General features: G+C 48.3%; 1 protein-coding gene across 1 annotated transcript in view; it reads right to left on the bottom strand.

Annotated features, from left to right (window-relative positions):
• Positions 1-402: 402 nt before the first annotated feature.
• The window catches only part of TPRG1 (tumor protein p63 regulated 1), a 56,795-nt gene continuing 46,339 nt past the window's right edge, over positions 403-10,858 (bottom strand). The window contains 2 exon segments of the mRNA XM_024202399.2: positions 403-597; positions 2,771-2,924. Of these exon segments, the coding sequence (XP_024058167.2) occupies positions 403-597; positions 2,771-2,924 (349 nt within the window).

The following is a 10,858-nucleotide window of genomic DNA, read 5'->3' as shown; positions in this document are numbered from 1 at the left end:
TAGACACAAGCAGTGCAGCCACTGCATTGACATTAGCAATGGGGAGGCTGGACTAGACAGGTTAGTTTGCGGTAGAGTTTTTACACAAGAGATGGGTCAACTTCAGAGCGGAACTTCCCCCAAAGTTTGGCATGGTTCAGGTTTGGAGTCCTGGTTTTGATTCATTTCTAATGCACACACCGTAAAGAGTTAACACATCCATATTCATACACAATAGAGGCTGAAAGGCCCAGGGAAAACTTTGCAAAGGGAAGGAAATTTGCCCCTGGGCAGAGGGCCAGCACAAGACCTATGCATCACTTAACCTTTGCATCTTTTTAACCTCTAAAAGAAATGGGGCTATATGCAGAATTTAAAGGACAGTGACATTAACAAACAAAGCACGCCCCACCATGGAGAGCTTCAAAAGCCAACACTCCCACGGGCAAGGGAATAACCAAGTTTGTTTCGGTTCCCAATGAAAGACATAAAACCCATGTAGGTGTCGATCAGGAGGGGTTGATTCAGGACCACAACACCGCTGGTTTTGCCTGGCGCCGGGTTCTTGCTCTGGGCGGTCTGAACGGCCCGGACCAACTGAGCAGCGAACTCGGACATCTGTGGAAGGAAGGAGGAGATGACAAGAGTGAGAATTATGTGAAGTTCTAAGGAATGAGCTGCATGTTGTGTTTGGCTTCCTTTCTCTAAGCTTCAGTTGCTGAAAGGAAATCAACCTGTCTCGTCCATGCAGTGAGCGCTCAACTGTCTGCAGTAAATAACCCGTGTAACTGAATCCTCCTCAGTTTGCTATGGATGCATATATACAAGCACCCCTCTCCCTCCTCCGCCCCCAAATAACATTCCTCTGTCCACCCCAGTGGAAAAATGGCAGAGGCCCAAGGGTTAAAGATTTTAATACCAACGTCTGGGTCTCTGGGCTGCCCAGACCTGCAGAAGAGCTCTGTGGAAGCTCGGAAGCTGGTCTCTCTCACCAATAGAAGTTGGTCCCATAACAAATAATACCTCCCCCACCCACCTTGTCTCTCTAAGCTCTAGGGATCCACTTCTTATGCATGCAAGGCAGGGACTTTTTGTAGAGGATCAAGGACCAGAGAGATCAGGAAGTGACCTCCAGCCCTTAAAGCCATCCAGAGAATGTGAAGGAGCCAAGCAAGGTGCATAAAAAACAAGACAGACTGTGTGGAAAGCTGACACGGGAAGCCGAAATAGGTGAGAAAGTGGTGACAATGGAGACAAGGAAGAGGGAGAAAGTTTGTCCAGTGCGAATGGAACTGAACACCAGGCGTATAGGCTCATTAATCACAGTCAGAGCTGCCAGGAAGGAGCTTTGAAGAAAGTAGATTTGTGTAAAAGTGAGCTGAGAATCCTCCAAGCGAAACATCTGTGGTATAACAGAAAGAGAGAGAAGGCTCCTTGCCTCATAGCCAGAGCGACAAGAACGCCAGTGAGCCAAGTGAGGCCCAGCGTTGTCTCGATTTGGAGAGACTATGATTTAGGAATGAAGAGGGCAAATAGTAAAGTGGGGGGAAACTACAAATGTTAAAAAAGAAGGGGGAAAAGATTTCAAAGTGGACCCACGACTAGAACCCCAGGTTGGGAGCTTGTCTCTCTAGAATGGGCAAAACCAAAACCCAGGATCCAAACATTCCCAGACTTGGGGCTTGGGCTCCGGATCCCAAAGTTGGAAGAGCGTTTGGATTCAGTGCTCAGATTAGACCCACAGCAATAGGTTCAAGCAATGAGCTCGGATCCAGACTCAGGTTCTGATCCGGGCCTCTGTTTCAGGCCCATTTCTCTTTTTAAGCAAACGCAGGGCTGGTGAGGCATTCCGGGCCGACGGCGCTGGAGACCGATGTGTTGTTTCTCCACAGGACTGGTACAGCCTGGGATGTGTCAGAACAACGCACCGCCACCCCTGTGCTTCATCGCTGACCTGGAGGGGAGGGGAGGGGAGGGGAGGCCAGGCCCCAAAGCCATTGCTTGCTCTGTTCAGACTCCCAGTTAGCGACAATTGGAGCGGTGGATTTTCTTAAATGGACACCTCTCCGGGAGCAACTGGACTCAGACGGCCCCCTCACTGAACCCTTCTCACACAGACAGCAACTTCCAGCTGCTGCAGACGTCAGCCTCACCCCAAGCCCTAGATCTGAACCCCCCCCCCCACCCCCAGCATTTGTGTATATGGGGGCAGGTCAGCAACTGAACCTGGATCCAAAATTGACAGCTGTGCCCTATCCCCATCGTCAGCTGAACCAATACCTAGCATCCAAACAAGTCCACCCCCGCCCAGTGCTGGAGTCCTAACCCAAGATGTGTGGGAATGCCCTTCCGGTACTGTCACTCGTGAATGAAGGTAACGCAAACCGGGACAGCTTCTCCTGCCTGCAGGGAGCCCCATGCACCCAGTGACAGGAGCTGCCACACTTGCCCTGAGTGCCTTTGCACCGCTCGCCGGGGACTACGCCACACTCCAACACCTCCACGGGCTCCCCTTAGCACTGAGTGATCCATCAGCAGCACCAATCTCCGGATGAGCCCCTGGAACCCCCTGGCAGTGGGCAGAGATCTCTCCCCACTATCAGCATGGAGCAGCGAGCAAGCCGCACCGATCCCGGCATGCTGCTAAATACAGCTCCACCCGGCACCAGTTCTCTCAGTGTATTGTGGGGACAATTAAGAAATTTGGGCCCCAAACAAACATGCCTTTCACCTTCCAGACATTCCACAACTATGCATTTCACCTGCTATCCGAAGAACCCATGCTCCATACCTGGCAGATGGCACTGAACCTTTCGCTGCTGTTCTTCACTGGATGTTCTGTGAAAGTTGCATAAGGGATATCCGTGGCCCATGGATTCCAACGGGACAGGGCAGATGGCTCTTTCAGATTATCCCAGTAGATTCTCAGGCCTTCTCCCTCCCTCCTGGAGAACGAGCAATTGAGACAGAGAAAGGTGCATTACATCAGGCAACTCGTAACAGAAAGGTTATCAATCATTCTGAACAGGTAGCTTTTTTGGAAAAGGGGTGATTTGATCACAGTCTATAGGTATCTACATGGGGAATAAATATTTTATAATGGGCTCTTCTCTCTAGCAGAGAAAGGTCTAACACGACCTTATGGCTGGAAGTTGAAGCTAGACAAATTCAGACTGAAAATAAGGCATGCCTTTTTGACAGCAAGAGCAATTAACCAGTGGAACAATTTACCAAGGCTTATTCATAGAGTCTAGGGCTGGAAGGGACCTCGAGAGGATTCTCCATCACAGACAATTTTAAAATTAAAACGGGATGTTTTCCTAAAAGCTCTGCTCTAGGAATTATTATGGGGAAGTTCTCCGGACTGTGTTCTACAGGAGGTCAGACTAGATGATCACAATGGTCCCTTCTGGCCTGGGAATCTCTGACTCTGTGAATCATATTCTCGGGCAGCAGACTGTGAGTGCAATTTGAGTAGAAAAGTGCATGATATGAACGACCTGATTCTCCAAGGAGTTTTAAATATCACCAAGTACTGATGCCTTTGGTTTTCTTTTACTTTCAAACTTGATAGAGTTACAGAGCCCTAAATGCAAAGTTAGGTGCTAAATTTTTGTAGGGACGAGGACTGGGAGTCATAGAACCCTGGGTTCTAATCCCTGCTGAGAGGCAATCATGACCATATCTGGGGTGGACAGTCCCATCTTTCAAACAAGAAAGTTAGTGCTTTCTGCTGCATTCCTCCAAAAAGCTCTCCAACGTCACTACATTTCAGTGCAGTTAAAAGTTGTCTCCCCCTTTTCTTCTCACATATTGTCTCTGTTCATGGCGTGAGGGCACCCCAGTGCTATAAACCACTGGATAGGGTTGGTGATTAGCTTTCAGAACATGAGTGTTGGTAGTTATAGACCTCATCCTGGGCAAATTGGTCACTTGATCAGTGGAGTTAAAAAAGAACGTCTCTTAAAAACGATGGGCCCAAAACACAAGCAGTCACACAAACTCCCTCCAATTCCAGGATATGAAATACCTTGTTTTGCAAAACCAGAACATCCTAAAACCAAATCCTACATCGGAGCTGAAGTCACTGGAGTTCCACCAGCATAAAACCAGAGCAGTCCAGTGGAGAATCAGGCCGATTGTTAATTATAGCTCTATTTGTAAATGTCAAAGCACTTGCCCGAGGTCAAAGCGTGTACTTAAAGTTAATAATGTGCTTAAATGTGTCGCTGAATCAGGGCTTCTAGGGATACCGTGTTATGTACAGTTTAGCCTGCAATGTGCCCTCATGGCCAGCAGTGCCTCTGCCGTGCCCTGCTAATGATTTCTCCCTCAACAGGCTTCCGTGACAAACTCCACACCGGCTTTTCTTGCCCATTCCCCAGCCCTTCCCCGGGGTCCGAATTGATTCACATAAATAAAGCTCCAAGATTAAGTCTTAAGTCCCTAGACACCGTCCACTGGTTTTACTCTCATGTTGGCTCAGTCCCAGGCCTGTAATCTCACTAGGGAAAATAATCATCCTAGGTCTTTCGGCTGGAGTCTGCTCACTCCCAACACTCTCCGATTCACCCTACTCCCAGGCCTTCCCGCCTGGGCCTTGCCTGCTAGAGCCTCATGTTTCCAGCCCCCAGGTAACAGGGTCTTTCTTACTTCCTGCAGTTTCCTGAGCTTCCCCCTTCACTGCAGCCACCTGCTGCCCTTCAAAGGGAATTACCAGATCCAGTCCCAGTGTGCCTCGGGGGTAATCAGAGTTGGCTAGCCCCAAGCCCTGCAGCCCTTAAGGGGCGAGCCGGCCTGCTATGTACATATATAAAAGGAAACATATGGTGGTGAGGAGTGGGTTTGCAGGCCCAAGTTTTGGTCTGGCCCCCTTACAAGTATGCCAGTGGAAGCTGAGGGCAGTCGTGACCTCACACAATCAGGTCCTTGGTTTGTAGGTACCACGGCACAGGCACAATAATGTGCCCAGGTAATCTCGTGTTCCCAGGACAAGATTACAATCCCCTGGCTGGAGAGTGACTGTGAGCAGACACCAAGGTGGGAAATACAATGAGAAGTTCACCCGGCCCAACCGTTCTGAAAGGTGAGTTTATGGTTTCATTCGTGGTTCTTAATTCAAACGGCGGCCAGCAATTCAGCCAACCCTTTTTAACCAGATCCCTTCTACGTGTTCGTTAGCTATACAATATGTAGGTAATGGAACCGGAAGGCGTATTGTTCTAAACCTCTGAAACCAGCCCAGAACAGGAGAAGGTCTTTCTATTCAGCTATAAATTAAAACCTGGGCTTTCAGGAAAGAAAAGCTAGTACCTACCTGCTCTGCCACCGCAGTGCTTCAGAGTTTCCTGTCTTTAGGAACCCTAGCCCTCTGCTGAGGAGTACAGCCCCTTTGGGGATGTTATTGTGGTTTCTGCACTTACTACTATGTAAAAAAAAGACTGATCCAGGGTTTTATTTGTAGAGTGCACACTGCAAAATATCGTAAGGATCTTGGCACAAATAGCAGAGGTACTTTCAGACTTTGGACAATTATATTGGAAATTTGAAACTCAATAATTTTTGCATCTAATCCTTTTTTGTTTCTGAAGATTAGAGAGCTTTCTCTAAAAAAAAAGTTTTTTTAAAGGAAAAGATTTCAGTATGTACCTTCAACACTGACATTTTTTTCTCTATATACAGCACTTTTCCCCACTCCCCAGCCTGGCAACAAAACCCAAGCTCAGTGAACATTTTATGTGTGCAGTTAATGGAGCATTAAGGTTCAGTCCATTCAGAGATCTTGCACAATGGAATATTAGCTGCTTCACATGTCAATTTGTATGCAGATTTCATTCTGTCCAAAAGGGATGTACATTTGCCAATTCCTCTTGCCAGGTCAGCTCCCGAGTTAGGTTCATAAGCAGGGTCCCAAGTACCCTCACCTACAGCACACTGTCAGTTTCATAATTATGGTAACGTACAGAGCATGGAGCTGAGCTAAACCTCTGTTTCTTCTAAATGTTGAGGTCTGCATGCATGTCTCAGCCCTGATGGGGAGCAGTGGCAATCTTTTCCGCTGCAGAGAGAGATGTACATGGGATAAGCAACCACATCAGAAACGAAAGCATGAGGAACAGTGAAACAGTTAGGCTGAGACTTTTAAAGTTAATTTTAATGGGAATCGGGCATCCAAATCCTGTAGGCAGCTTTGAAAACATGAGCCTTAAAGTCCACACGCTAGTGGTGGAGGAATAAACTGCTCCTGATGGCAGAGTCCTGGCTAACAAATTGTCACCACAATGGTAGGCGTGGCACAGAATTTACCACTTTCTGGCTCCAAATGTCTCCACCACCCTTGAACTAAAGGAGAATCTCCATGGGCAAGACACAACCACCACCAAAAGCCCGATTGAGATTGAGATGAGCATTGATTGCCATCTTTATTATGAGCTGTGGATTGCGGTGTGACATTACAGTCAGCCTTAACATGCCTCACCTGAATTATAAGTTCTAAAAGCTACGAGTGAGCTGAAATCCCTGGCAGAGACTCAGCTGCCTCTAGGTGGGACGATACAAAAAAATATGTTGATCTTTAAGAGAGGAAGAACGGAGGCCCATTTTCCCCATCCCAGTAAGTGGGTAGAGCTTAGTTTTAAACGGCAAATTCTGTCCACGGTTTCACATTATTGTTCGCGGCACTGCAAATGTATGTGATGATTTACAGAGGAACGGTGCTTTAAAACAACTGAACACGGGCCATATGCATACGGTACTCAGACACTGTGCTGATGTCTGTGGAAGAAGGACCTGGAGAGACCCCTACATGCTACGAATTGTATTGCTCATGATGCTCTCATCGGCTCCTAGAGATCGTCTGGTCTGCAAGCGCCTCTTCCCCCTCACTAAGGGCTTGGCTACGCTTGCGAGTTACAGCGCAATAAAGCAGCCCCAGGCGCACTAGCTCACTCCCTGTCCACACTGGCAAGGCATGTAGAGCGCTCTGACTCCACGCTGCTGGTACTCCACCTCAGCGAGAGGAATAACGTTTGCTGCCCCCCCCCGCCGCTGGAGCGCCCCGGCGCCAGTGTGAACACGATGTTGCATTACTGCGCTCTGATCGGCCTCCGGAAACATCCCATAATCCCCATAAGTCAAGTGGCCACTCTTGTAATTGTTTTGAACTCACTGTAGAAATGCGGAAATGCCCTTTCAAAGCTCCGTTTCTGACAGCCTGGCATGCAAGCCGTTACTGTGGAATGCTGTGTGTGAGAGAGAGAGGCGGGGGGCATGGGGAGGTCTGTTGCTGTCTGAACTTACAAGACAGCATGCTGACATGCCCTCAGGCCCCCAAAAACCCACTCTCTCTCCCCCCACATACACACAACACGCTCCCTGTCACACTCCACTTCACCCCTCCCATTTGAAAAGCACGTGGCAGCCACTTGCATGCTGGGATAGCTGCCCATAATGCACCGCTCCCAATGCCGCTGCAAGTGCCGCAAATGTGGCCACGCCAGTGCGCTTGCAGCTGTCAGTGTGGACAGACCGCAGCGCTTTCCCTACGGCGCTCTCCAAAGGCTGGTTTAACTCAAAGCGCTCTACAGCTGCAAGTGTAGCCATGCCCTTAGCCATAGTTTTGGAGAGAGTGGACGAGTTTCCCCAGGGGAACTGGTGGAAGGCCTACTGCTAGAATTATCATGCTTGAGACTGGACAAAAGCAACAGCAATATACCAAAGGGAACAAACTGCACTGATCAGAGGGTCAATCGCTTTGAATTCTGTTCTAAAGCCATGCTGTTTCTCTATCCCCAGGGTACAAGTAGTGACTAGCCCACCTTACGCCCCTCCTCAGATCTCTCAGTCCCGCACCCCCTCGATCTGCCATGCCAGAGCAAATCCATCTTTAATGGAAATTTTTAATAATTAGCTGAAGCCGCCTCATTGACTAAGGGAGGGAAATGGCACCTCTCCCCTACTCATCTCAAAGCTCAGCACGGGAATTACAAACATAGCCCGGGGCCGCATGCACAGAGTTACAAGGAAGCACAGACATTTGTTCTTGCTCCGAAGGTTGGGTGTGTGCATGTGGCCAAAAGGAGCAGAGCAGAAATTCACAGAGTCCATGCATTTAAAAGGGGGAGGAAGAAGAAAAACGTAAACCCTTCCCATTAAAACAAAGGTATTGGCAACGCAAAATGCGACCCCACTTTGTTTATTTATCGACACAAAGGAAGAAGCGAGTTGGCACCTAATATTATGGGTATTCAGTGCTGGTTTCCTACTCACTGAATGACCTCAGCCAGAATATTTTCCATTACAAGAGCCCAGAAGACGCTGGCACAGAGTCAGACAGTAAGATTTTCAGAGTGTGTTTACATTCTATCTATGGCCCCAGGCTGTTCCAAACCCATAGGCAGGTGCTGCCTTTATCTGCTCTTTGCTCACCTGGCTCCTAACCAGACCATTCGGAGGCTTCGGGCTCAGACAGGTTAACTATTTGCTGACTCTGGCAGTCAGAGGGGCAAGGAACCGCAGGGACATTTATAACCCCAGGGGGAGAGATGGCAACACCAGGCTGTCATGTCTCCCCCGGCATAGACCATGAATACATTGACTAGCAGAGAGCTCTTTAAATTAGCAGACGAAGAGCCAGTGGCTGGGAGCTGAAGCGAGACAAATTCAAACTGGAGATAAGGTGCACTTTTTCAACAGGGGGTAATTAACCATTGGCACAGCTCACCAAGGGATGTGGCGGATTCTTTACCACTTGGAGTCCTAGGAGCGAGACTGCATGTCTATCGAAAAGATACACTCAAGCACACATTATTGGGCTGTTGGCAGGAATCACTGGGTGACATTCTCTGGGCTGTCCCCTGGAAGCTCTGACAAACTCCACCCAAAGCTAACCCTGGGGGCAATCACCAGGTCAGATTATGAGATCAGTGGCCAAAGGGATGCACTAGGGAAAACAGCGGAGAGTCCCAGAATCGTGTATTATAAGCAGAGGTGGGTACATTTAACAGGTTCCTTACCCCACATCCATTTAGTATTTCCCCTATGCCTCATCCTGACCCTCTTAGGGACTGCAGTGGAGTCTCCATGGCCCAGCTTTGAGAAAATAGTCTCTTTAAGAGCTGGAATATCTGTGGTTCAAACCCTCTGTTCTTTGCTCAGCTTAATTGGGCCTATAATGCGCTGGCTCATCTCTCTTGGGTAATATGCCTCCAAGAGATGCTGTGAGAGGTTACGCCCTTTATACCACACAACCTGGAAGAATGATAATTACACACTTAACAGCGCTATTTACAAGGCTATTACCACAGCCTAGGAAGCGTGAATTAACGATGGGGTATAAAGAAGGGGCTTTACCAACAACCCAGTGAGGGGTTCGTCATGCTTTCGGAAGGCTTGGTTGCGGAGGAAGGTAAAGATAGATTTAAGGGGACTCACAAGCAACTGCGCTTGGAAACGGCGGCCCTGCCTATCATCCTGGAGCTCACTCACCAGTTCTGGACTCCACCTCCGTCTCCTTCTTCCTAATTCCCTCTTTACTCTGCCCCCTCTGCCCAGCCTGACAGAGCGCATTGAATCCTGAGTGAAACACATCCTCACCTGTGACTTTGTCCCGGCCTACACACCACCCAGTCTCATTTCTTAGCACGGAATCCCATCTCCTCTTCCCCTTCATCTCCTTCTCCCTATCTTGTCCCCATGGCCTTCTCCCTGCCGCCCCCTATGCCTGGAATTCCCTCCACCCTGCGTGCCAGTCCTCTCTTCCTTCACATCCCTCCTCCATACTCACTCCTGCTGTTAAGACTGCAAATCCCCCCCAGGTCAGTTAAAATACAGTCACCTGCTCATTGTATTGAATGAGAAGGAACTAAGACAGAACCTTCTCCTGGGTCTCTCAGTGCATTTAGCTCTGTCTCCCTGGCATTTAGCATTGTAAGCTCCTTGGGATGAATCTCATATTATACCAAGCGCAGTGTCAGTGCACATGTAATGAAAGAGCAGGCACAAGTTCCTCTAGATGTCTATAGTAGGCCTCTCAGCATGCTTGGGAATATCACATCAGCCGCAGACTTCCCCACGGCTGCCCGGGAGTCTAAAGTCTGTTATATTCATGGCCAGGCCAATCCTTAAGGGAGTTTTCACCCTTTAGTATGCAGTTAGTTCTCTACACACCAAAACTCTGTCTACACAGAAACTCGCTGAAGGAGAGCTCTGTGTAAACTCAAAAGCTTGTCTCTCTCAGCAACAGAAGTTGGTCCAATAAAAGATATTTCAGAAACAGGCCGGGTGAGGTGATAGAGTGACCATCCAGCCTTTTGCACTAACAGTTTTAACTAACCCGGTTTAAAATCACACCTTAAACCGAACCAGCGCAATTCTGCAGTTAGATAAGCCCTTGCTCTCAACACCATAGATTCCAGCCTCTCGTATGTCAAGATTTCCTCACCCCACTTAAGCCAAAGGGCCCGATCCGAACTTTTTGCCTAGCCACCCTTTCCATGAGGAAGCAAAAATGAATGTTTCATTTGTATTTTAATCTCACGATTAAAAAAAAAAAAAGTAAAGTAAAGTTCCTTTGTCGTTTGGACCAAAGACAACGGAAGACTTTAACCTCCTTCCTAGAGCAATTTGGCCACAGCTCCTTTCCATAGTTTTACATTGTGCTTTCATCTTGTCTCATCAGCTATAAAAATTCACAAGGATCTTGGTTCAATACATCTCTGGTTAGTCTGGTGACGCATTTCCCCTGTACGCTGTAATAGCACAGCATTACGAAAAGAATAGACATCGAAACAGACCCCAGTCATAGAGCAGAGCGTGGTATCCTGCCCCAGGCAATTTAGGAAGGAAAATTCCATCCCATAATGCACCATCGGCCAGATTT

Source organism: Terrapene carolina, unplaced genomic scaffold (genome assembly GCF_002925995.2).
Source record: "Terrapene carolina triunguis isolate 2854851 unplaced genomic scaffold, T_m_triunguis-2.0 Scaffold88, whole genome shotgun sequence".
Classification (NCBI taxonomy): domain Eukaryota; kingdom Metazoa; phylum Chordata; order Testudines; family Emydidae; genus Terrapene; species Terrapene triunguis.
Note: the sequence above shows the minus strand (reverse complement) of the source record. Positions and strands in the feature narration are given on the sequence as shown.